At 37.9% G+C, this 27,686-nt stretch overlaps 1 protein-coding gene across 6 annotated transcripts; it reads left to right on the top strand.

The window, feature by feature from the left end:
- The first annotated feature begins 524 nt into the window (after positions 1-524).
- tdrd6 (tudor domain containing 6) lies at positions 525-27,591 on the top strand. Of its 6 annotated transcripts, none has more exons than XM_067417816.1 (16): positions 525-798; positions 14,012-19,459; positions 19,557-19,681; positions 19,813-19,893; positions 19,979-20,009; positions 20,176-20,219; positions 20,291-20,360; positions 20,519-20,574; positions 20,672-20,726; positions 23,941-23,981; positions 24,139-24,181; positions 25,739-25,809; positions 25,896-25,953; positions 26,063-26,136; positions 26,223-26,277; positions 27,129-27,591. In XM_067417816.1, the coding sequence occupies exons 2-16, from the start codon at positions 14,056-14,058 to the stop codon at positions 27,308-27,310; spliced, it is 6,390 nt and encodes a 2,129-aa protein (XP_067273917.1). In that variant the 5' UTR covers positions 525-798; positions 14,012-14,055; the 3' UTR covers positions 27,311-27,591. The 6 variants fall into 6 exon arrangements, with proteins under 6 accessions (XP_067273917.1, XP_067273918.1, XP_067273919.1 ...); XM_067417817.1 differs by having other exon boundaries at positions 26,066-26,136; XM_067417818.1 differs by having other exon boundaries at positions 25,742-25,809.
- Positions 27,592-27,686: the final 95 nt, after the last annotated feature.

Raw genomic sequence — 27,686 nt, forward strand, 5'->3', positions numbered from 1 at the left:
CTGGTGTCTTATTTGCACGTTTTACACTATATTACGCTAGTTTCACAGTTCCAGAGTTTAAAAACTAGTGTTTACAAATAGAAATGAATATAATAACTTGATATACATTTTCTCTGATTGTCAATAAACATATTTGGTATATATTATAATGTATTACAATATTTAAAGATAATGCTAATCTTTTTTTTTTTTAATCTTTAATTGCACATAAATAATTGCACAAATTACATTGATTATGCAATAACAGAGCTACTTTAGAGATGAGGGAAAATAATTACCCTTAATGCAGCCCTCTATTTTTTATATTAAAATATGTTGTATACAATATCGTAATGTATTTGAAATGAACCTTTTTCTTTAAACCCAGGATATATTATTTAATATATTGTTTTGTATTTTGTAGAATCAATCCTCATTACATATTAGCTATGTTTTGCATTTTAAAATATAGCATTATAAACGAGTGGAGGAAACGCCATGTTGTTGCCTCCGTTTTTAATGCACTTCCGTCTGACCATTAATGATCCAATCAGCTTAACGCGCGAGAACTAGGCGCGAAAGCGACAGTAGTTTATAGTCTCGCATCTCTTGATTTCTCCGTTTAAACATCGTTTGTAGAAATGGTATGCCTTACCTGATTTTTGTGTAACTTAATCTTAGTTGTCCTCTATAACTAATTTTAGTATCACTTGAAAATAATTTGTTCAGTTCTCGTGCCTTTATTCCGCCTCGACGCATGACAAGAAGCCAAGATGTCGTTGGTCAACAGTGAGATAAAAGCGGATCTACCATAAATTGGTGAGTGTAACAAATGTTCTTTTTAAGTAACGTTAGACCATTTCTATGAAATATCTGCTAATCAAGATGATCGACATTGTTTTGTCGTGTTTTAGCCAGTCGCACAACGCTGACGAAAGTCACAACAGTGGATGGTATATTATTCAGTTTATGTAATCTAACGTTAACGTAATTTACTGCTGTAGGGAAAACGTTTTGTAAGAAATACATTTGGATGTAAAAGTTTGTTTGTTTTTTGTTGTGCTTGAGGCGGAATCAAGTTAACGTTGGCGTTAACTTGACTTGTTTGCCAGTTTTTCATTCACGTTCTCTTTTACGGCACCCTGTCAGACCTGGCGCATGTAACGTAACCTAACTATAGCAATGTAAAATATTGATTATCAAGTTATTAGTGATCCTATATAGAATACCAACCAATTCATTTTATTTGACTTGTCTATTTCTTGTGTCACTAACTGTTAATCAGAGGCTGCACCTGTTTGTAATCTCAAAGATCTCGTGAAGTCAGCTGACAGACTTTCCAAAAGCACGTCTTATAACGTTAATTTCCTCGTTACTTTTATACTGTTAATGTTAAATTGCTGCAGCTGGTGCCTGGAGATAAACCGAGGGGTTAATGTGTAAGGTTATATATTGGCTCTGTCAAGTTATGTGATCCTTAAAAAAAAAAGTATGAAATGAAGTAGTGTTAGATAAAACCTCAGCTAAATGCTTTTCTAATTTGTATTTTAATAGTGCACTTTTATTTTTTTATTTTTTTATTTTAATAGTGTATTGTCCTGTATCCTGTCTCACACAGTCACGTTGAACATAACATTGAAGTTACTCAATTCAATCTATTGAACTGCTTGGCCTATTCTATGAACAGCATGAAAATAAATACAGTATGCATTTTGAATTACATAACAGTGCTGCCGCCAGATACAAGGTTGATGATGTAACGTATTTTGTTTATTTAAATTTTTGGATATGACCACCGAAAGAACAGTAACGTTAGTTTTATGAGACGGATGTATACAATTTATATAGAATTTCATGCATTAACAGCCACATGTCATTTATTTACTTTTTAACCATTTTCCTAAAACATTGTAAAATCAAATTTTTCTTTGAATTGTTTTTTTTATAATTTATAGTTTTATATTATATAATTATTATATGTATGCAGTTTGTATGGCCTCATATCAACTAATTGTAGTAATTGTTATTTTTTTCTTTAAAGAGCATATTGCAGGTTAAAAAAAGTGAGATGAACATATAACCTTGTATGAAAATGCCATATGAAAAGGTAATGCAGGATTTAAAATGTTTTTAAAAGACATAAGGGCACAAATTTAGCAGATAAAGTGGCCGTTTCGTTGGCTGTTTGTAAAAAACACTGTTTTTTTTTTTCAACATCGCGTCATATTACATCACGAGAGGGAGTCGTCTGCCAAGCTCTGCATTGGCTCAGTGCAGAATAGGTTGGTATTCTGTAGTAATCAGTGTATTTTGGGTAGTTTTTCTATTTAAATTTATCATTGTCATGGAAAATTATTGTGTCCAGCCTGTCAGGACATTGGCCCTCATTTATCAATCTTGCGTAGAAACAGGCGTATATGTTGGCGTAAGATTATGCTTACACTCCTCTCATCGCCTGATTTATGAAGCTGTGCGCACCTCTGAAATCCAGGTGTATGCAATACCTGCCCTTGATAAATGCCACGGCTGAAACCGATAGTCATAAGAATAACACGCCCCTATATATTCAGGTCTCCGCCTCCCCCACGCCCTCATTTTACACCATGGACACACGGGAGATGGCAAAGAAGCGAAACTTCTCCGACGTGGAGATCGGGCGTGCCTCAATCATCTCACTAGTCAGGGCACTGATTAGGACATAAGTCAATGGGCTGACTCCCTGATCAGTGCCCTGACTACTGAACTAGTGAGATGATTAAGACACGCCCATCGAGACAATTACCAGGGAAGTGGAAAAAAAAGCGAAATTGTTTTATTTGGGAGTTTAAAGAGTGGGATTAAAGGCACCCAAATAAACAAAACAAATATTGACCCAAATTAAGAGTACTGTTAATAGCGTGGAGGTTGAGAAGTGCACTCCAGAAGTTTAAAGCTGTGTGGATGATAAATTACCATCACAGTGCATTATTTTACAGCACGCGTTTTGAAACAATTAGCATTTAATTTCGTATCACGGCACATGTATTGGGGTGTACGATAGGATGATGTGATGTGGAGTATACCATTCATTCACATTAATAATTGCATGACAATTTGTAAGATTCTTTTTATGATTTTTATTGTTATTTAGAAGAAGAATGTCATTATTTATTTTATTAATATTTAAAAGAAGAAGAATGTAATTATTTTGTCAGTCTGAATTATTCAGTCCCAGTCCGTGCGCAGCAGTCTTTAGAAATTAAAGTTTATTGATCTTTGAAAAGGGGTACCTGCATTTTTATGCCATTATCATTATTTTAGATGAAAATGTTATCTGAAAGACAATATTATCGTTTATCGCAATAATATCGTGGGCAATTTATCGTCCAGCAAAATGTATCGTGACAGGCCTAACCATGTATACATTATACATATGTACATCGTTCACTCAAATACATACTCAAAACGTCATACATCCTCACACTATCGACGGTGAATCAGCACAAAATAAACCCATAACACAGAATGAGTGAATAAAGGATCACTAACACGTTATACTGTCTGTGGCATGGCGGGAGATGTGACGGTCTGTAATGGATCTGTTAGACGATCAGCTCGGAGAAACCGCGTGAACTGAGCACCGTAACTGAGGCGATCCGGGCGACCACACACACGAGCGTTTGCGTTAAACAGAGATTGGAGACTCAAAACAGAGACTCAATGTTGCTGCTAGATTTAGATAGAAAACATTACTTGTGTGCAAATGATTTGTTGAAAAGCATAGAACAGCAGCCCTTTCAACAGAAACAACCAGAGAGAGTGTGTGTGTAAAAGGCACTGTATAGTAGCAGCAACTGAGCTATAGCATAATAATAATCATACATCTAGCCTGTGACATGATTGTGCATGATTTGGCAATAGGGGACAGCCATGCTGGTGAAAATTGAGCCGACTCCTGAATTTTTTTATTTTGTATGTTTAAAAAATATTGTGAGATAAGGAGGTGCGAGAAATGTGCTCGGCTCGTCTTGTTTTTCCTCACATGCTGCGAGCCACGACCATACGAGCATCCACAATGTCCACGCGAGAGAAAAACATTGTGAGCTCGTTTGACAGCAAAAACAGCACCGTGTAACGTTACGCCCTATGCCTGGCTTTAACGTCTAATGTGGACGGCGAGTGTGACTTAAGCCAGATCGTCTGAAGTTATTATTAGTTTTTGTTATTGGTATCAATACTCCTAGATGACAAATACCAGCTTTGCGATTGCTTGATACATGATAATTATCTGCAAAGTATTGTATTTTGAGTACAGCATTAGCGTATAACGTTGAGCCAACTCTCTCACCTGCTCTGTTTTCCACTGTTTCTCCTCACACAACAACTTTTTTTTATTCTTGTTTGCCGTAACCCGACTGACCTGTCAATTTAGGGCCGACTCAAATTTTTTTTTTTTTTCCTTTTAGTCCGACCGACTTGCCGGTTGTAAATTGGCTTTAAGACCGACCAGGCCATCCTTAAAAATATTCTTGTTTGCCGTAACCCGACCGACCCTGTCAATTTAGGGCCGACTCAATTTTTTTTTTTTTTTCCCTTTTAGTCCGACCGACTTGCCGGTTGTAAATTGGCTTTAAGACCGACCAATTTCTTTTTTTACTTTTCAAACAACTAATACAACAGTAATAAAATAATATGAATTATATTTTAGTAAGTATTATAAATGTATAAATTGCCTGGGCCATACAAACGAAGGCTACGTTCTTTCGTTTATAGAAAAACCCGTGACGTCATCTATGTTTACACTGGTTAACGGATGTCACACTATGGCTTGCACGTGCGTTCGTTTCGGCTCGGCTCATACTCTCATTCACTGTAACGTTAGACTTTTAAAGCCCTGTCGGAGATTTCGCCGCATTGTGTGACAGGAGTCAGGAGGACCATGGACACGTTACACACGCCAGGCAAGTGCACTGCAGAGGGGAGGGCTTTAAACCCCTGTCCTTTTTGAAAATGAATCAAAAGTGCCCCTCTCAACATTTATCATTACTATATTGTGGCGAATAAAACATATTTTGAATTATAATTAATATAACAACGTGTACAAAACAGTAACAAATGGTGGAAAAGCCGTTTATCTTGTCTCTGTCAGTCTGAAATGTCGTTGTCATAACGCTTTGCTATGGGTAGCGTGTGTTTTGCTCAACCCCAGTGCGTGGTGGGAGCGGCGGCACTGGTTGTAACTTGAAAAATAATGCTTTATGTATGGTTCTGTTGATGGATACACGTGCACTACAACAGCGATAATAAAAGAAAAAGTGGGCAAAACGGTCTATCTTGGTAAACTGTGTTCAATGCATGCGAGTGCTGCCGTATGACCAGTCATTTTCGCCATCATCACTCAGTATATTCGCCAGAAGACGCGAATGAGAACTCTGCAGTGAATTGCAGAAGATCTGTCTCTGTGCGCAGCGCGCGCACGTCTCACAGCGCGCAAATATTGAGTTCTTTCAAGTCTTGCGTTTGAACGGACAAACTCACACAAAAAGTATGTCAACATGTCGATCTTGATGAGTATCCATCAGACGTAGTCTGTATATGCCTTAAGAGAACTTTATACAGTCGAGAAAGACGATGCATATCTCTGTATTAGGTCTTAAAGGGGCAGTAGCCTTTACTAATGTCTGTCAAACAAAAGATAAGGACTCACTCACTGCTCATGATTGAATAGCTTTTGTACGTTTAATAAGGATTATTTTTTAATTTAAACAGTTAAATGTGCAGTTATTTTACATTTGATTAATTTATTCAATTTCTCTACCTAAAAACTAATGTTAGACCTACCTGGAAAACCTTAAAAGCATTTATTTTATTAGCATCTTTGCTCAAATAGTGTTTATTTGTGCTGCTGCTTGTATTTAAGTTTTTTGTTCTTATTTTCTTTATTTTTATTTGACAGTAGTTCTTTCTGTCCCTGAGCATGGCAAATACCAAACCGTACTGAAACTGAGAGACAATACATAATATTACAAAAATAAAATAACGTCTGAAAAAAAATGGTCTGCCGTTGTCTGCGATGTTTGTTTACTGTAATATTTACCAGTAAAGAGTTGGTTATAGCTACTTAATTAATTGAATTCATAAAAACAACTTTTTGCTTTTTAATATTCAAATAAAAAAGTGAAAGCAAGAAGTGAAAGCCACTTCAGAGACACAGATAGTTGTTCTGAGTTAACACAATCGAGCGTAAAAATAAGAAAGATATCACGGAAAAATACTAAAACAGGAAGACAGCGGGAAAGAGCTAAAATACGTGAGAAACCCGGAAAAAAAGGGAGGGTTGACAGCTTTGAGTCAATGACAGCTAGCTGGTGGTTGGACCCTTTTCTTAACGAATGCACCTGAAATTTTTGCAATAAACATGTTTTTGACAAATATTTCAATTTGTTTGTGGTCTATAGCCTGCAATTATCCTATGCGCCCGAAGGCACGGCTTGAAGACCCAGTCAGTGATGTCATGATATGCCAATTTGTTTAAATTCATACCTACGTAATCACCATTACCAAAAATGTACTTTTTTTTTGTATTAAAATTTGAAAAAAAAAAAAAAATAGACCTACCTACCGACCCTTTTTTTTTTTTTTTTTTACTGTTACTGCAAACCAAAATATTTTTAAGGATGGCCTTACGGTGCATAATTATTAGGCAACTTAACAAAAAACAAATTTATACCCATTTCAATTATTTATTTTTACCAGTGAAACCAATAGAACATCTCAACATTCACAAATATACATTTCTGACATTAAAAAACCAAACAAAAACAAATCAGTGACCAATATAGCCACCTTTCTTTGCAAGGACACTCAAAAGCCTGCCATCCATGGATTCTGCCAGTGTTTTGATCTGTTCACCATCAACATTGCGTGCAGCAGCAACCACAGCCTCCCAGACACTGTTCAGAGAGGTGTACTGTTTTCCCTCCTTGTAAATCGCACATTTGATGATGGACCACAGGTTCTCAATGGGGTTCAGATCAGGTGAACAAGGAGGCCATATCATTAGATTTTCTTCTTTTATACCCTTTCTTGCCAGCCACGCTGTGGAGTACTTGGACGCGTGTGATGGAGCATTGTCCTGCATGAAAATCATGTTTTTCTTGAAGGATGCAAACTTCTTCATGTACCACTGCTTGAAGAAGGTGTCTTCCAGAAACTGGCAGTAGGACTGGGAGTTGAGCTTGACTCCATCCTCAACCCGAAAAGGCCCCACAAGCTCATCTTTGATGATACCAGCCCAAACCAGTACTCCACCTCCACCTTGCTGGCGTCTGAGTCGGACTGGAGCTCTTTGCCCTTTACCAATCCAGCCACGGGCCCATCCATCTGGCCCATCAAGACTCACTCATTTCATCAGTAGGGTTGGGCATCGTTTTGATTTGAACGATTCTTATTCCGATTCTTACTTTCGATTCCGGCTCTTTTCGATTCTCGATTCCGATTCTTTGAGGGGTGGAGTCAAAACATGTCACATCGATATTCAATGCTATTTTCAATACAATGGGGAAAAACGCTGCATATACTGTCAATTAGATATTTTTTATATAATTTTTTTTTTTTGTCTGTCTTTTGAAAGTCTAGGCAATCAAACATTTCTTCTGAAGAGATCACTTTATATAATAAAGCTTTTAAGCTTTTTCTCATATATAAACATTGATCAATTACTATTAAAATTATCTCACAAATATTTGTTAACTCAATGTATTTTTTACAACGGGGTAATTGTGTTGCAATAGTTTACACACAGCACAAGCTTGATTTTGAATGGTAAATTGAATAAACAAAGATACATATTACAAAAAATAGCACAAATAAATACAATAGAATAAAAGATATAAATGAAATAGACTGCTTTATTTTTTCAGGTAGGTCTAACATTCAGGTAAGAAACTGAATAAAAAAACGCAGTGGCTAAATAAATTTAAAATAACATTGGATAATGTTTTTGCAAAAAATTAAATAGTTTCATATAAAACCATTAAAGTTACACACGTTGATCAGTGTGAAATAAAGCAGCGTGATCGTTTGTCTTTTTGTAGTTTGACTTTAAATAACAAATGACTGCTGTCCCTTTAAGAACTGCTGCACTCATTGATCCTGAACACTGTTCCTGTTACTCATTCTTCAATTCTTCCTGAATTGTTTAAGACTGTGTTTAAATACTGTTCAAAATGTGCACTGAGAATTTGTTTGAGTGTATTTGACCAATAATAAGCTGTAAAAAGAAGCGAATATTTGCACTTGTATGTCAGAGGCGGCTTTATTACGGTAGGCTGTGTGTGTGTGTGTGCGCTTCAGATGTGAGCTTGAAATCTGCGGGGATTCGTAGAATTATGTGCAATCCCGTGCGAAATTCAGACCGATCACACACCCTAACACGCTGTCGTAAGGAAAAGTCCAGCAGAACGCGCGTCCGTCGTGTTCAGAGGTTAACCGGCTGAATGAGAACATGCGGCTGCGTGTCAACTCGCTGTCGGTCAGAGAGGAGAGGAGAGCAGCTGGGATCGATTGTGTAGGCTGAGCAGGCTATCGTATCTTTTCAGATATTTCAGTATCGAAATTTTTGACAACACTAGTTGCACTGTGCCGACCCAGGCTTTTAAAAGTGAAATAAAGCCACACTTCAGAGCCGCTTACCGTGCTTCCATGACTAAAAGAACATGCGGGCGCGCAAGCACCGGAAATCAGGTGGCCATGGAAACCAAAACTTGTGCGCTTGGAACCGAAGATCGGAACCGAAAATAAATTTTCTAAACGATTCCAATGGAATCGTTATTTTTTAAACGGTTCCAAGTAAGAACCGGTTCTCGATGCCCAACCCTATTCATCAGTCCATAAAACCTTAGAAAAATCAGTCTTGAGATATTTCTTGGCCCAGTCTTGATGTTTCAGCTTGTGTGTCTTGTTCAGTGGTGGTCGACTTTCTGAGGGGGGTAATAATTTGGCAGGGGGTCAAAATTCGGCACAACACCGGCCGCGAGTGAAGATTTGGAAAAAGAAACGAGATGTCACGTGGGATAAAATAGACTAACGTTAGGCCTATTGTTAAAATTCACGGAAATCGAAAAATCTGATGACCAGATTGCAAAACAGAATTAAAAAGCTGGCAAATGTTAAATTGGGCTCCGCCTCCCTCCCTCCCTCAATCGGCATGAATCCATAGCCTGTTTTCATGGCTGCGATGTAACATCTGCGAATTTATTTCCCTTAAAAGCTTTGTACTTGATCACGTAAACCCGCATTCACATAAAAAACACTGGGTCAATATTATAGTTCGAAGCAAGCAAAGTTTCCCCTCACATGCAAACTAGCGCGGATGAGTCCTTATTCGGGTTAGTAAAATAACAAAATGTAGTTTTTAAGTAGGCCTAGAAAATATATTTATGTAAAGAGATAAAATACAGAGTAGCCTATAGTAAATTATATATTTTTATACAAAAATCACAATAAAGTGAACATGCTAGTTTTTCAGAAAATATGAAGACTGGAATGTAAACTTTTTTTTTTTTTTTTTTTTTTTTTTTTTTTGTGGTGATGGTGGTGACGATCGCAGACCCGCGGTAGGCATCACGTGACCGCGGTAAAACGGTAACCATCCCAGTCCTACATGCCTGTGCACAGTGGCTCTGGATGTTTCTACTCCAGACTCAGTCCACTGCTTCCGAAGGTCCCCCAAGGTCTGGAATCGGTCCTTCTCCACAATTTTCCTCAGGGTTCGGTCACCTCTTCTCATTGTGCAGCGGTTTTTGCCACACTTTTTCCTTCCCACAGACTTCCCACTGAGGTAGGGCTCTATAATTTCCACGATCACAGAATTGCGGACGGAATTGCGGAATTGGTATATTAAGGCGGAATTTGCATAATAACACGGAATCTAGTGTTAATGCAGATTTTCCTGTAATTTTACATATTTGTAATAAAATTTTGTTTTGTGTGGGAGCAGAACGTATGTCTGAGAAAAATGCAGACCGGGGGAAGCAAATCTTGGCGACACAACCTCTCCCGTCATTTCAGCTCTATTCAAAACAATGAAAGTATGGCGAAGTTGGTCTCTACGGCTCTGCTTTCGTCAGCGAAAAAGTTAAGAAACTCGACGCTAATGACTGTTTCACACTGCACGCGCAGGCAGTGCAGAAGCTTTGCGTATGAAGAGCGGGAGCCGCGCGGCCGTTGTGCTCAGGCAGCATTGGTCACGCGCAGCTGAACCGCGGCTTGTGTATTGCAAATACAGACAAATGTTGTCCATTCTGTCAGATTATCCGGTGTTCTGCTCAACCCCTTTCATTCTCGTGCTTTGATTTATGATAGGCACATTAGGCAGCATATCTGCTGCCAATGCAACTGTGTTCCCCTCTGTTCCAAACACACATGCATAACACGCTGTATATGGGTAGATTACATGATAAAAGTAACCTTAAAGTTAAGATAAGCCTCTCGTTTTAATCATTTAATCCTTTAGGCGCCAGAGTTTTTTTCCTTAAACATTCGATTTTGACATCTTAATTTCAAAAGGCTATATTTTAAAAGTGATAAAAGATTCCCATCGAATTTGCATATGACGTCATAACATGGGGGCAATCTTGGATTATAGAATTTTCATGAAAAGCCACGTTTAAATGATACAATGCAGCATTTCTTTCCCCCAAAAATGTCTCTTACCTTCTGTGTGCTATATTGCACAATACTGAATGTTCAGGTAAATAGTAAACAAACTGTGTAAATCCTTACTAATAAATGGTAGAAACAAACCGAATGCATGTAGCGGTTTGCCTTTTGCTGTAGAGATTTTCCATTTACTACATACAGTAAGCACTCTGATTCCATATATAGGGCACATATATATTATACATAATAGCCTCTCTGCCCCGTGTCACAGCGCATCTGCTCGCGTCCAGATCTGCCTCACGCGCCGCCGAGTGTGCACAGCCACGGCCACTGTTATTGTCATTTTGACTCCCCACCCTGCCTCCACGTTGCCCTCGAACTTGCTTATGAATACTTCGACCTCTTCTAACATACCCAGTGGCATTAGATAAAGTCTCCACCATAATTCTGTTGCCACGATCGCGGTGAGAAGACTCAGGGTGCGTTCACACTTGTAGTTCGGTTCGTTTGGTTAGTTTGGTCCGGACCAAAAAACAAAAACAAACATAATAGTCCTGGTCCGCTTAGCGTTCACACGGGCATTTTTAACAGCGAACCTAAAGTTACCGAACCAAAGGCACAGGGAGACGCTCACAACCTGATTGGTCGGTTTATATGAGGTAGGAGCTCGTTTACCGAACATGCAAAGCAATGCTGTGTGCGGATTACACGCGCGGGCATTTTATGCGTGTACTATGGCATTATTTTTTACCAGAGAACTCATGAAGAGCTCATGAAATGTTCACAACATTAAAAAACAACGCTGTGTGCTGGATTAAACGCGATCATTTTATGCGTGTAACACATATGGCATTATTTTTTACCAGAGAACTCATGAAGAGCTCATGAAATGTTCAAAACAACGCTGTGTGCTGGATTAAACGCGATCATTTTATGCGTGTACATGTGGCATTATTTTTACCCGCTGAGAACTCATGAAGAGCTCATAAAATGTTCAAAACATTCAAAATAGCAGCAGGATTTCCTCCGTTGTGCAAAAGAGACGGCCGTTCTGTCGTCTGTACCTGCTAATAATGGGCAACACAGGAACTTTGATGAGAAGAGCCAGGTATGCTTTCTGTGTTTTTTCTAGCATTTTCGAAACATGCTCGTCAGACCAAATATTGATGAGGCTCTTCCTCGTTGCTCTACGTTTGCCCTCTAACGTTAAAGTTACTCATTTTGGATAACGTACACCGATCTTTCCGCGTCGTCAAATCAGCTGCATTATGCGTGGCATCTTGTGACATTATACGTCCGGTTTTTGGTCCGTTTACATGTCTTTGGTCCGTGTTGCGTTCATATATCAATCGAACCGCACCAGAGTTCGTTTGGAAGCAGACCGAGACCCATCTTTTTAGCGGTCTCGGTCCGCTTGTTTGGTGCGCACCAGAGTTCGGGTGGCAGCGTTCACATATGTTCAAATGAACCGCACTAACCGAGCAACCGCACCAGGGTTCGTTTTAATCGAACCAAACATGACAAGTGTGAACGCACCCTTAATCTCCCTCGGCCGCCTCATTCCCAACACTAACACACCTGCTAACTTTGCGATGAACACTCGGACCCCTGGGAAACAAAGGACCATCTACATTGGGCAAATGATTCACCGTTTGTGCTTAGTGTAACGTTAGGTTTAGTTTCACTTTCAGAATCACCATCTCGTATTTCCCTTCAGAATCAGGGTCCCCGAATAGAAGACCCACCACTTTGTTGTGGGAAAGCTTTATTGATGCCATTAGAAAATAATAATAGTAATAAGAATCTAATGCAAATACTCGCTGACGTTGACAATGCTCTGATAAAACAGCTCACTCGCACGTCAGCTCCGCTTTTGTTTACACTGATTCAATGCGCTCTTGCTCGTATATTTTGTATAGAATCATGATGTTTGTATGAGTCAGGGAAGAAGCACGACATGTCTACCATCTAGTGGAGGGGAGGTTGAATGAAATTTGACACCCTATTTGACAAAATCGGCGTTTAATTCAGTGACGGATCTTGTGGAGTATACTCGACCGTGGCGCCTAGAGGTTTAAAGGGGCCTTTGAAGTTGGGAGGAAAACTTCTGGCAGTGTTGGGTTTTTGTGTATTTTATTTTTAATTTTTCACAGCTCTGGATCATAATAGTAATTGTTAAACCCACAGAAAAATTCACTATGTGATTTCATGGTGAAATGTTATTTTTTCATGTTAATTTTCAGCTTCAAATGTTTTTCTTAATAGTACTGTATGTAAAAGATGATTTATTAATTTTTTAAGTTCTTTATTAATTTTTTTACTTGAAAGGAAAAGCTAATGGAGCACTTTCATTTTAACTTATATAAACTAATATAATGTATTTTACTGGAAAGTTTAAAGCTCATAACCATTAATATTTATATTAATGAATAAAGTGCAGTGTTATGTTGCATAGTGCAATATTTGTCCTAAAAAGTAAATGTGGTTTGTTACCTCAATAAATTTAAGGTCATTCCTATTTTTTGTTTTATGCATCTGTATTATATTTACATTAAAACTCATATTTACACTCTTTTTTGACTAAAATAACTGTAAAGGGTAAAAATAAAAATGAATTCCCAAAAATTAAAACGGAAAAAAAGGAATCTGCAAAAATTAAAACGGAAAAAACGTAATTTGCAAAAATTAAAACGGAAAAAACGAAATTTTGGGAAAAATAAAACGGATTTTATAGGGCCCCACTGAGGTTCCTTGATACAGCACTCTGGGAACAGCCTATTCATTCAGAACTTTCTTTCTGTGTCTTACCCTCTCGCTTGAGGGTGTCAATGATGGCCTTCTGGACAGCAGTCAGGTCGGCAGTCTTACCCATGATTGCCTTTTGAGTAATGAACCAGGCTGGGAGTTTTTAAAAGCCTCAGGAATCTTTGCAGGTGTTAAGAGTTAATTCATTGATTCAGATGATTAGGTTAATAGCTCGTTTAAAGAACCTTTTCATGATATGCTAATTTTTTGAGAATTTTGGGTTTTCATGAGCTGTATGCCAAAATCATCAGTATTAAAACAATAAAAGACCTGACATATTTCAGTTGGAGTGCAATGAATCTAAAATATACGGAAGTTTTATTTTTATCATTACATTATGGAAAATAATGAACTTTATTACAATATGATGATTTTTGAGAAGGACCTGTAATTCCACCATCAAACATTGCAGTTCTTTATTTTATCTATTTTACAGTTGATAATTACTTTTAAACTAGGACACCAGTTGTCTGTAATATGCCATGTCAAAAATCATGTAATATGATTTTTTAAAATTGTATTTATAAATATTATCCTTGATTATGGACTAGTATTAATACATGCAACTTTCCCCTTCTCTTTCTAGATACACCTAGACACCAGAGTGAGAAAGTCACAGAGGAAATCACAATGTGTTCTATACCGGGGCTCCCATCAACAGGTTCAAATGTACCTGTACTTATTACCAGAGTTAATATGAACACATCATGTGTTCTGGTAGAGTTTTGGGGAAATTTTGACCAAGACCGGAAATTTGCATATCAGCAGCTGAAAAAGGAGATTCAATACCCCAGAGAGAGTTTCAGTGAATCAGATGGAAACCCTGGTGACTTATGCCTCGTTCAAGTGTATGAAACATGGTACAGAGCCCGTATAGTTTCCAGAGACAGTGAAGAGTACAGTGTGTTTTTAATCGATGAAGGCAGAACACTGCGTGCCACCGTAAACACTCTAGCATGGGGAAAAAGTGACTTTTTCTATCTTCCCCCTGAAGTTGAATTCTGTGTTCTTGCCAATGTGTTACCACTGTCTTCTGAAAATAAATGGTCAACAATGGCCATAGAGTTTATGAAGACCTTCTGTGGTCGAAGAGTAAATGCTTCAGTACAAGATGTTCTTGTGCCTCATCGAACATTCCTTCTTGACATTCCTTGTCTGTCCAGACAGATGTTTGAAATGGGCTTTGCAAAGAAATTGTACAGTGATCAGTTCAAGGAGTTTGTTGCAAGATCTTTACAGGCCAACAATGGAACTGGAGAACCTCAGAGAATTTCTTCCATTAGACCAAAACCAGTTGAGATCATCGAGCAAATTGAGAAGCAACAGGCTTACATGTACCCAGAGCTGCAAACTGATACTGTTGAGACGGTCATGGTCACAGAAGTAACAAGTCCGTTTAGAATATTCTGTCAGCTTAAGGTATTCTCTCAGGAGCTGAAAAAGTTAACCGAACAGATAACTCGGCATTACGAGGGAAGAGTTGGTAGAAATTTTGCAAGACCTGAGAATTTGGGGAGCCCGTGCGCATCCAGAGGAAGTGATGGCAAGTGGTACCGTTCAGTGCTGCAGCAGGTCATGTCTGCCAACAATGTGGTTGAGGTTTTGCAGGTAGATTATGGGAAGAAACAATTTGTACAAGTTGAGAATGTCAGGCCTCTTGCCTCTGAATTCTTCAGGATGCCTGTCATAACGTACGTGTGTTCCCTTCATGGAATAGTTGACAGAGGTGTTGGTTGGACGGCTTCACAGATTGATTACCTGAAATCTCTCCTGCTCAACCGCACCGTGATTGCCAAGTTTCAATATCAAAGCCTTTCTGAAGGTGTTCACTATGTCACGCTTTATGGAGAGGAGAACACAAACATCAACAAATTGTTTGAACTGAAACAGAAATGTTCACTTGGCTCTGATAGGACCCTTGCAGATTTCGCTGTTCAGAAGAGCCCATCATCTCGAAAGAGCAAGATTGTGGAGACAACCGAGCTCTCACACATTGACGAATCCTACTCTGACATTAAGAGGGACAAACCAGTCTTTTTCACAGAAAGTCTTGCACCTAACACTTCACATCTGGCTGTTGTGCAGCACGTTGACAGCCCTGGAAAGTTTTGGGTTCAAACTCAGCATTACGCTGATGAATTCAATCAGCTGATGAATGATCTTGGAAGTCTGTACAATAATCCAACAAGCACTGAAGGATTGATAAGAGAGCCTGTTGTTGGTCTCCTCTGTGCAGCTAAAGCCCAAGATGGTGTGTTCTATAGAGCGGCTGTCTATAAGGTAATTGACAAGAAAGCAGAAGTTTACTTCCTTGACTACGGCAACACAGAACTTGTTGATCGTTTCAACCTCCGACAGTTGCCTCTGAGATTCCAGCAGCTGCCAGCTGTGGCGATAAAGTGCTGTCTCCATGGCATCAAATCCAGGCTGAAACACTGGGACGAGAGGGCTACAATTTTCTTTTCAAAACTTGTCGAAGACAAAGTACTTGATTTGCAGGTACAGGAAAAGCATCAAGACACTCACATGGTTCAGTTAGTAGACACGAGTTTAGATGGAGAAAATGATGTGAGCAAGTTGTTGTGCAATGCAAATTTGGCAGATAGTGAAAATAGTCTTGTGGATAACTCCGCTGTAAAAACTTGTGTTTTAAAAACCACACACACCACTGGCATATTCTTGACAGGCGCCCGACCTCAGACGCCTTCCATTTCTTCTGCTGTGGCAGAAAGTGCATCTGTTTTCAAGGAATACTTATTTCCAATTGGAAGTTCACTGGAGGTAACTGTATCCTACATTGAGAGTCCAAATGACTTCTGGTGTCAAAAAGCCCAAAATGCTGCATGCTTAGAAGTGCTAATGCAAGATATTCAGCGTTTCTATGCTCACAGTGAATTTCAGCCTCCTTTGGAAGCAGCTTGTGTTGCTTGTCATCCTGAAACTGGGATATGGTACAGAGCCTTGGTCATTCAGAAACACCAAACGCCTCATGTTGATGTCTTGTTCGTTGACTATGGGCAGACAAAGAAGGTTGCCATTGAAGATCTTCGAAAGATCAGTCCAGCCTTTTTGAAGATGAAAGGACAAGCCTTTCGGTGTAGTTTATATAATCTGATCCACCCAGTTTCCCACTCGGCATTAGACTGGAGCCCTGAAGCCACATTGCAATTTCAAGAGTTTGTTGATACAGCAGCATCCATGAACGTGCCTTTGAAATGCACAATTTTTGCTGTAATGTATGATTCACAGAAAGTTGTGTTCAATGTGGTGGACTTGGAGACCCCATTCCAAAGCATCTGCAATCTCCTTGTCCAGAGACGCCTTGCTGACCGTGCACCCTCTAAGAGAGCTCCTCTTCCACCCTTTCGTCTGGACACCTACTATTATTCAACACATGGAGTCAAGACTGGCTGTGAAGAGGAAGTGAGTGTCACCTGTGTGAAAAGTGTCACTCAGTTCTTTTGCCATCTTGCTAGGAATTCAGATGAGATTGAGAAACTTTCAGACAAGGTCAACTCTCTTTGCCGTCAGCTAGAGGTGACCAAGTGTCCTCAGACATTTGGAACCGTTTGTTTTGCAAAATACACAGATGGACTTTGGTACAGAGGCCAGATAAAGTCTTCAAAACCGTCATTGGTGATCAATTTTGTGGATTATGGCGACACATTGGAAGTTGATAAATCAGACTTGCTGCCAGTTCCAATTGAAGCAGGAGAGATTATGTCTGTCCCAGTGCAGGCAATTGAATGTGGGATGTCAGATATGCCTGAAAATGTGCCTTGTGAAGTGGAAAATTGGTTTCAGAATTTTGCAGACAGTCATTGTTTCACTGCTTTGATTGTGGCAAAAGAACCAGGAGGAAAGCTTATGATGGAACTTTATGAGGGAAAAACTCAAGTGAATGCAATGATCAGACAGAAGTTTCACAATGAAATGCATAGAAATGACCCAAGCCCACTCAAAGGATATAGTTCAAAGAACCGAAATGCACAAGTTCCGGCAGACCTTGTAAAGGAAAGTTCCAGTGTTCTAAAGAGAGGTCCCACAGATCAAGTTCCAAAATCCTGGGAAAGTCATGCAGTACAACGTGGAAACGTTGAATCAAAACAGCCACGAAGCAAGCAGGGATTCAATACAGATGCTAGACCAGAACCAACAAGGGATTTTGGAACATCCCACAATTCCCAGAAGCTAAATGAACCACAAAGAAAGTCCAATGATAGAGCTGATGCACGTCGCCCTCGTACATTTGACGAAACTGATGGTTTTAAGCCAAAGCCCCAGGCTCCTCTCAGAGAATCGTCTCTCCCAATGAAATTAATAAAACCTGGTCTAGAAGCTGAGGTATTCATCTCTCATTGCAATAGCCCTTGTAGCTTCTTTGTTCAGTTTGCAGCAGATGAGGATGACATTTACTCACTTGTAGAGAAGTTGAATGCTGACCAGTCAAGGTGTGCAAACATCGATTCAAGTGACATTCGTGAGGGAGACTTGGTCTGTGCAATGTTTCCTGATGATAACTCTTGGTATCGTGCAGCAGTACGAAAAAACATTGACAAAATCAACGTTGAATTTGTTGACTTTGGAAACACAGCTGTGATTTCTGCCTCAGAAATATGTCGACTTGATCAATCATTTGCTTCGTTTCCTAGGTACAGCATCCACTGCTCAGTACATAAACTGAATGTCGACAGTGTAGACCAAGAAATTACACCCAACTTCAAACAAGTAATTGATCAAAACATTGAAAAGGTCATGTGCACATTCATTAAAATGTCAGGGGGCGTGTGGGAAGTGAAACTCAATGTTAATGGTGTAGTTCTGGGATCCACCTGCAGTCTTGAAGATGCTCCAGCAGCTACGCTTTTGACTACAGGTGTCAAGCATCAGACATCTGATATCCATATCTCCACTCATTACAAGGACCCTGATATATCATCTGGTCAAATGATCAATGGATACACCTCATTTATCAAGGGTCCTCAGCTCTTCTGGTGCCAAAATGTGGCAATGGACACACTTCAAGTGATTTCAGATGCTTTACAGAATGCTGGGAATGTATCCGATTTAAGTTTGAGTGAGGACTCTGTGCTAGCTGGAAGTGCTTGCATTGCACTCTTCACTGAAGACAATTTGTGGTATCGAGCTAAAGTAACATCTAAGGACCATGACACACTCTCCATTACCTTTGTAGACTATGGAAATGAATCAAAAGTCAGTATGGCTAACGTCAAAGCACTGCCACCCGAGCTATCAGATGTGCCCCCTCAGGCATTTAACTGCCAGCTTGAAGGTTTTGATCTTTCCAAGGGTTTCTGGGATGAAAAGGCAGATGATGCCTTCTTTGATCTAGTCAATGATAAGCTTTTAAATATCACTGTTGAGAAAATGGGGAGTGCTGAGACGCCACACTTTGTCAAGCTGGATTGTAATGGTGTTGTCATCAATGATGCCATGAGAAGCTATTGGAAAAGTCAGTGTCCTGAAAGTCCATCAGTAGAACTCATAAGTGGAACAGAACTGGTGTCTGTCAATGATTGTGTGGCTGCTGAAGTTAATATTGACTCTGAAGTTACCCTTGATGCAGACACTGAGCATGTTGACAATGAAATGTGCACCTCAGTTCTTGAAATGCAACTTTCTGAACAAGGGCAACTTGATTTACTGACAAATACAGAAGCAGAAAATGAAGCACAGGATAGCCCTCTAGAGATAAATACTGAAAATGTTGCCTTACCTGATACTTGGAGTATAGTGCCCTCTGAAACACAAAGCAACCTGGAAACCACATGCATCACAGAAAATGAACCAGTTTCAGGTTCCACAAGTCCGTCTGACACAAACCAGCAGGCTTTTGCTAAAGAGACCGATGTTGATGCAACACCTTTTCCTGAAGTTTTGCCAGAGCACTCTGAGGGAGCAACATCTATTATTTCCTCAGAGAATATAGATAGCTTCTTAATCAATAACACTGATTCTCAATTATGCATTGTCGAGGAGCCAGATTTACCATCAAATGAGATCATTCAGTCAGGTAAGCCTGCATTTGACCCATTTTGTGGTACAATTTTTAAAGATAGTGTTTACTTTATGCTTGAGGTCTACATTCATTCTTTCTTTTTTTAATGAAGACTTGGGCTATTTGAGGCGATCAACAGAGAAGAAGCCTGTTGGTTCAGAATGTGTGATCTGGTCTCATGTAAGGAGGAATTGGTGCACAGCTCGCATTTTAAAAGTTTCTGAAGATGCTGCATTGGTGAGTATATCTTTCCCTTCAACTTCACAAATGTTTGTTTTGAGAGCTGTCCTTGTTCTGGTAAAGAAACCTGTACTTTTTGACTTGACTAGCTTCAAATTCATCTTCAGGCAATTTTGCGTATTTTTCAGGTTTTGCTTGTGGAGCATGATTCTGAGGTGGTAGTAGATCCACTCAGCATCTTTGAAATTCTGCCAGAGAATCTACTGCAGGTTTGGAATACTGGAATCTACTTTTGCATTTGTTTTTGTGTGTATAAATTAGAAAGCATTAACTCATACAGTGTTTTAATTGCAGACTTTGACCATTGAAACTGCAGTTCCAATTGGTATGTATTCTATTTAATCTATTTTGTATATCTTTTAAAGGGAAAAAATAGAGGACACAATACTTCTCGTTCTTATTGTTCTCCACCAATGCCTTTAAAAGATGACAGCATTTTTCCCTCTCTCTGTCTCTTTTTGAACACCCTCCTGAAATGGTAACCATTCAAGATCTCAGCAAGGGAGCATGTACCTCATTGAACACTGCTTCAAAGGTAAATTATGTGTTATATGGGTAAGTAAAATGTTTACAGCATTTGGGAATTTAACCACATGTAGAAACCAGTTTTATCTCCTACATCAGGCAGATACGGAATATGGAACTACAGTCACTTCAGAGTCTGAAGAACCTAATGGTATGAGTTTTATACCTATTAACAGAATTATTGCATCACATACCACCAATGAAGAGAAGAAAAAGCTATTACTTGCATTACTATTTTATACCATGATGTAAATAAAATGAAATAAAAGTGCAAATTTGAGTTAAAAATTTAATTTTTTGTATGTCAAGGTGAAGAGGAAATGCTCATTGACCAAATTAATCCAAGTGATGAACTTACTGACCAGGTACAGTGTGATGCTGTTTTGCCATTCAAAATTAATTGACTGGCCGTTATCAGATAATTTGCAGTGTCTCAACAAGTGTTCATGTAAATAAATGCAGCCTCAAGACAAGGAGTCTGCATCCCTCTCAGTTGTTGTGGTTGAAGATTCTGAGGGTAAGTAAGCTTGCTTGATATACTCATTTATTAAAAACTATTGGTACCTCAGTTATTACGCATGGTACGGTCTATAGTTTGTATCATGTCTGTATACATAATAGGGCTGAACGATACACTGAATTTTCATCGACATCGCGATATGAACTCACACGATAAACACATCGCAACAGACAGCCTGACATGATGAATAAGGGGAAACAGTTTATTACTATATGGAATTATTTTAGATTTAGGAGAAATGACACGTTACAAACACAGGTACTGTGTAAAACAACTTCAAGAGGTGGCAAATTCAAGAGGGCAGATATTTTTTGTGCTGGTTTTCTGAGCCCTTAAGGATTTAGTAGTGAGACCAATTAGTTATTTTAAATGGCTTTTTTTATTTCTATTTATTTAATTATAAGAGCTATTTTCCCCACGTTTTATTCAAAGAGATATGTTTTTGTTGAGTTTACAAGAAAATATTTTAAAAGAAGGGGAACTAACGGTAATTTAAAAAAAGTTTAAGTTATAATCACGGCCGGCGCGTGCATATATAGGCGAACTAGGTAGCCTAGGGCGGCAACAAGAAAAATAAAATCCCCATTTTAATATAACCTATTTAATTTTTTTTTTGACAATCGTTTAAATTATTGCACTTCCATCATCAAGTTATCACTCAAATACAACAAGCATATCGGTGAGGACACTCGTTTAAACTGCATACACACCGGGACATTTGACTGCACATCACAGTTTTGACATTGTTGATCCTTCTTGCAATCACAATGCAATGTACTAGGGCCTACATTAAACCTTTAAAAAAACAGCTATTGAGCTGTTTACACTGTTATATACAATAAAAGAGCCTGCATAGCGACAGGTCATAAAACAACAACAATTTATCTGTAGCCTATTATACTTGTTGTAGCCATTAACACGTAGACCTGTTTAGTTTCATATTTTTAAATATTATGTTTTTTTTTTTATTATGTATTTAATCTACTTTGATTATGAAAAGTGAACAGGACACATAAGATGCGCAATGTCAGAAGAAATTATTTTAATCACTTCATTAGGCTAAGTTTTGTTTTGGTTGAAATTAATTTAGTTTTATTTAAATTGTATCTTAATTTTAATCAATGTTTAATCAACCAAATTGCCTGGATTTTATAAATAATAAGCAAAATATAGCAGACAATGACACGGAGGTGCTGCACTGTGTGAACAACAGTTTAAAAGAACCACTAATAGGGGAAAAAATACTTTAGTCAGGGGCAGCCCTAGCTATTTATTTCGGATAGGCTATGCCTATTTTCGAACCAGCATGTCACAAAGGGCGTTCTGGGCTGAGTGTGCGACGCTGAGTGGAATGAGCTTTAGAAATTAACGGAATCTTCAGAAAGGCACTAAATATTACTGCTCTTTACGCACACCGAACTTGTCACAATAGGACCTCATGTTTTTTGTAAAAACGGGTTCATTTAACATATAAATAATACTGCTAATGGGCCACTTAAAGTGTTTATTATAAATAAATTACTAAATGCCAAAGATTAATAAATGTAAATAAACAAACATTTGCATTGCATTTCCAATCCTGTGAAACCAGGGGGTGCACCCCCACTAAGCTAATTATTTTATTATTTAAAACAGAATTTGCATTTGCATAGGTGGTGCGGATTTGGTTTTAAGAATTAAAAAAAAAAAAATCTGAAAATGTTCTTCTGTAAGCTTTTATTTTAGTGCAATTTTATAAATTAACAAAATCTCCAGTCTTTCACATGCATCTCAGAGATCGTCTTTAATTTTGAGTGCGCGACTGTTTTGCCTAGAGCGGCAGTTGAGCTTGTGCCAGCACTCATTTATGTGCAATTTGTTCAATATATATATATTTTTTTTTAAATGATCTATTTGATTTCTTTATTCAGTTGGAATGGACTACTCAATATTTTGGTTCTATATTTCGCAAAGAACCTATTAAAGCACTAAGACATGGGAACAGTATAGCTAACATTCACATTTGAATATTTATCCCAAGTCATATCGTCATCGCAGTATTAAACTTTTCCTCATATCGTGCAGCCCTAATACATAAAACAATTTTTAAAGGGTAAGTTCACCCAAAAATGAAAATTGTTGCCGTTTACTTATTCTCATGTTGTTCTAAACCTCTAAAACTTTTGTGTTTGGAACACACATTATTAATGAAATCTGAGATTTCTATACTCTTCATTGACTGCTATGCAGCTACCACTTTGACACATCCAAAAGTTCATAGAGCTTGTGGAACAAATTCATATTGTGTGGTTAAGCCCAAAGAAATCTCATTGGTTCTTGCGGAACTTCAAACTTGCTGTGCAAAACAAGAATTAACTGCATTGGTTTTCGCACATCAAGCGAATGTACTTGAGCTTCCGTTTATCATAACTATGTATATTTGTTGATAAATGTTTCCATGTGAATAAAAACCTAAATTCAGTCTGTTCATCATATAAAGTGATCGAGTCTAAACTTTTACATTTCCTTTATGAACTCTGTGTCAGTGGTAGTAGCATAGCTGTCTATGGAGGCACAGAAATCTCTGATTTCATCAAAAATATAATTATATCACTGATCTGCTCACATTGTCGCTATATGATAAATTGAAATAAGCTGATGACATCACCATATTCTCCAGAGCGACTGTACAGACGAATCAAATTGTGTTGCAATATTTTTGTATTGTATATTAACACTGTAAAGCTCCTTTAAAACAATCATCATTGTAAAAGCACTATATACAGGGATGCAAACAGCACGCTTTCCGGCACCTCCCGCCTCCCACTGAGCATCTTTTAATGTCTGTGGTATCTGCCTCTGCAACACATTTCTCCCTAAGACCAGATTTCGGCGCTGCGCCTTCCCGTCTTTCTGGGGATGAGGGTGCGTTACCTATCTCTTTTTTGACCATACATGTGTGCATCCCTGTATATAAATAAAGTTGACTTGACGTTTGTGTTCTGAAGACAAACAAAAGTTTTACGGGTTTGGAACAATGCGAGGATGAGTAAATTATGACAATTTTCATTTTTGGGTGAACTATCCCTTTAAATCTATTGAATCTGTACTTTTATAAAAAGTAATGTCTTTATATGGTAAGACAGAATGAAATATGAAATGAGTTCATATGAAAAGTTCTGATTTGATTTTGTATCTCAGTGCATTTCAAGTATTTCTTGTTTGTGTTTAGAAGATACATTGGGAGAAGGTGCGCTTGTTCAAGTACCGAGTGTAAGTACACATTAAGATAGAAGACTGTTGAGATGAGATGGACTACTTAATAAAAAAATATTTTTTCATATCTTGATAGCCTGAGGGCGAGTAAATTGACTGCAGTTTTTTTTTTTTTTTGTGAACTATCCCTTTAAATTATATATCTGTACTCCAGGCTGAACAGGATGACTCCCAAGATGACTTGAATACTTCAGTTGGTGAGATTACACTTCAATCGTTTTAATCAGGTTTTTTTGTGGTGTTTTTAACGTTAAGACTCTTATCGGGCGATTAAAAACATAAATAATGCTGGTAATCTATTCTCAAAGTTGGGTTAGGAGCTGGGTCTATACCAGCGTTTCCCAACTGGGGTGCTGTGTAAAAGGTGCCGGCACGCACTTGCACCGCGGTTCCTCACATCTGATGATGCGTCTTTAATATGGGTTGTAAATTGTATAGCATGAATGGTGTAGTCTAGTTCAATAAACAAGTAGCCTAATTAATATTAAGTTACTCAAATTTTAGATCCAAACAACCTTTTTTGTTCCATTTCACCGACGAAAATAGTTCCAAAAGAAAGCAACACTTAGGGCAGTGTTTAGTTACTAAATGATTCAGCGTTTTGAATGAATCATTTGAATAATGTTGACTCAATGACTCGCTTAAGGCGGGCGTACACTGTGCGAATTCGGACACTCGGAAGGTCGTGAGATATTGCAGACGCTACGAGTCATTTAATTTGATCATCGCATCAAATCAGCTGGTACATGGCACGACTGTTTGCACCGCGAGCCGGCCGCGATCACACGAGTTTTCTTGTGCACAGACACCGGAGCTTTCAATGTTGTTGCTATAGCTTCAGATACAAAAAAAAAATGTGTGCAAATGATTTGTTGAAAAGCAGAGAACAGTAGTAGCCATTCTTTTAACCGAAACAACCAGAGGGAGAGAGAAGAGTGCACGTGAGAGAGAAAGTGTGTGTGAGAACGCAGTATGTTTGCAGCCATTGAGCTAATAATAGTCATAGATTGAGCCTATGTGACGTGCTCGTGCATGATTTGGCAATAGGGAACAGTCATATGCTGGTAAAAATCGGGCCGACTTCCCGAACTTTTTAAACATGTTTAAAAATCATCGTAAGGTCGGGAGGTGCTCTTAACGTGCTCGTCTCATATTTCCTCTCACACGGTGGCACCATACAAGCATACATAATGTCCACGCGATTTCTCCTGAGAGAAAAAATTCGTCTGCGAGTTTGTACGACAGCAAAAATCGTACCGTGTACGCCTGCCTTTATGAAGACGATCACTTGCTGCCCCCTATTGGCGGTTATGTTTAAAAGTATGATTGCATGTTTTATTTAGAACATCAATCTTATAATTTATTGCAGCTGTATTTTTTGCAGTTTAAATTATTTAATTTGATTGGTAACAGCCTATAGTGTTTTTACTATTATAACTGAATTTATTAATCAAATGTAAGAATTTAGCATGAAAGATGCTGCATACATTTAATAAGATTTAAAAAAATGGCCTTTATAAAATTAAATAATGCCCTGGGGTGAATATCGCAAATATGCAGATTTAAGTAGGCCTATGTAAAAGCTGACAGAACACTGATGAGAATATTACTACAGTGTGTGTATATATATATATATATATATATATATATATATATATATATATATATATATATATATATATATATATATATATATTCACATACATACATACAAACAATGTATTTTTTGTAATTTTTAAAATTTGATTGTTTAGAAGATGGTTCCACGATGAGTGCCCGAGTGGACTTGCTGATAGATTTCCTTGATGTTGCTCCCCATGATAAGGTCTTTTGTCTCTTTTCTTGTTTGTCTTTTTAAAGACCTTCACCACCTGTGGCTAAAGGTGTTCCTCTCATATCATGTTTTTGCAGGTACAGGATGCATGCGAGACTGAGCTTGAAACAGATCCCTTACATGAGGAGTTTTATGGTATGTCTCATTTGAATTCCTTATTCAATTAAAAAAAAAGCATTTCTATTTTAACAGATAGAGTGGATGTTTAGCATTCTAACAGAAACAATGGACTTTTTTATTTAAGTAGATGTTACTGAAGATCTTATTGTTCTGACAAGTGATGATGGAGCAGAGTCTGACACCGCATCTGATGGCACGGTATTACAAGCTTACTGTTCATTTTTGGACCACAAACATTTGAGTTTTCTTTTTGATTGAATATATCCTTACTTTGAATATTTCAGCTTCAGGGAGATGTGATGGTCACAGAAATCCATCCTGATGATGAAGAATCTTCATGTAAGAATTCTAAGTATACATTTAAATGAAACTGTCAAAAAAGCCCCTCATTTTCTTTTAAGTGATAATATGATTGCTGGTTTAACTGTGAACTAGGGCTGCAACAACCACCTTTTCTACACAAAAAATATATTCTACATTTAAAAATATATATTATCAATTTTAATTAATGAGTTAAAAAAATTGTATCCACATCCTGCCAAATTCCAAACAGTGTAATTCAAAGGAAGCCTATGAAAACTAATATAGGGAGTGTATCTATATAGGCTATGCTGTACATTATATTCAAAAAAGGGTTAACATTACATTCCAAAAGAATTTTTATTTTCTTTTTTTCATAGCTTACTATTTTAAAGCAGAAATAAAAACTATTACAAAATGATAAACAAAAACACAAGCACAAAATGGCATGAACACGCGCATTCACAAATCACCCGTATGAACATAGTAATTATATTATACATTAATGGTATCTTCCAACAAAAGTGACTACTGTTACTGCTCTCATAAATATGATTACTCTTGTTACATGTGTTTCTCTTTCTCTTTCTCTCTCCCCCTCAATTTTTTTTTTTTTTTTTTAAATTTCATTGTTAACTCTGCCTTAGCTAGTTCAAAAACTATGAGTGCATCTGTCAAAGCATGAGGGCAAGACACAGTAATTTCTTATACTTTTGAAGTGCTAATAAATATAAAGCACTCGTTTCTCAATTTCCGGGCACACTGTGCAGACAAGCGACTATTTAATTAAAATCAAATTCGTTGTTGATTATTTTCATTATGGATCAGTTGTTGCAGGCCTATGTAAACTCTTGCTCTACTTGTGAAACTGATGGCAGTTTGCTTCACAGGCTTACAAGAGCAGTCTAATGCATCTGATTGCACCAACTCGGAGGAATCACAAGTCACTCATCTGACCCTGAAAGTGGAGTACGCATCTGACGATGAGGTCATTTTTGTTGGTGTTTTGCAAGAATCCCATGCAGAAGTATGTGAGCCGGAGAGTGAAAAAGAAAAACAGAAACATGACTAATGTAAACTTTGATGTACCTTAAAAGAGTTGCTTTTGTATGTGCATGTATTATTTTGTTATTCGCATTTTGTATTAAGTGGTTTTGTCTACTTAATACCATAAACCGTATAGTAGCAACAGTAAGCACTGCTGCTTGTTCAGAGAAGAGCTGTAGTTCACCTTTCATTACTGTTCTTCTTACTGTAGATATGAAGGCTGTTTTGTTTTTCCATTTATTACACAGCCTTTCATTGTTTCCAAAACTGTTTCTGCTTTGTCCAAGGATTTTGTTTTGTTCAGATGCTCTTTACAAATGTACGTTAGTTTACATTTGTTGTGAAAAAGCAATTTGCAAAACTGTGGTAACTGGTTGAAATTTTCTTTAATAAATATGCAC

The sequence above is a fragment of the Pseudorasbora parva genome, chromosome 15, assembly GCF_024679245.1.
Source record: "Pseudorasbora parva isolate DD20220531a chromosome 15, ASM2467924v1, whole genome shotgun sequence".
NCBI lineage: Eukaryota > Metazoa > Chordata > Actinopteri > Cypriniformes > Gobionidae > Pseudorasbora > Pseudorasbora parva.

What these genes read in the sequence shown, in the direction of transcription:
- tdrd6 (XM_067417816.1), top strand. Translation starts at nt 14,056, where the DNA reads ATGTGTTCTATACCGGGGCTCCCATCAACAGGTTCAAATGTACCTGTA. An exon ending in AGAGTCTGAAGAACCTAATG is followed by an intron (nt 20,361 to 20,518) that starts GTATGAGTTTTA and finishes TTGTATGTCAAG; the next exon opens with GTGAAGAGGAAATGCTCATT. An exon ending in TGTGGTTGAAGATTCTGAGG is followed by an intron (nt 20,727 to 23,940) that starts GTAAGTAAGCTT and finishes GTTTGTGTTTAG; the next exon opens with AAGATACATTGGGAGAAGGT.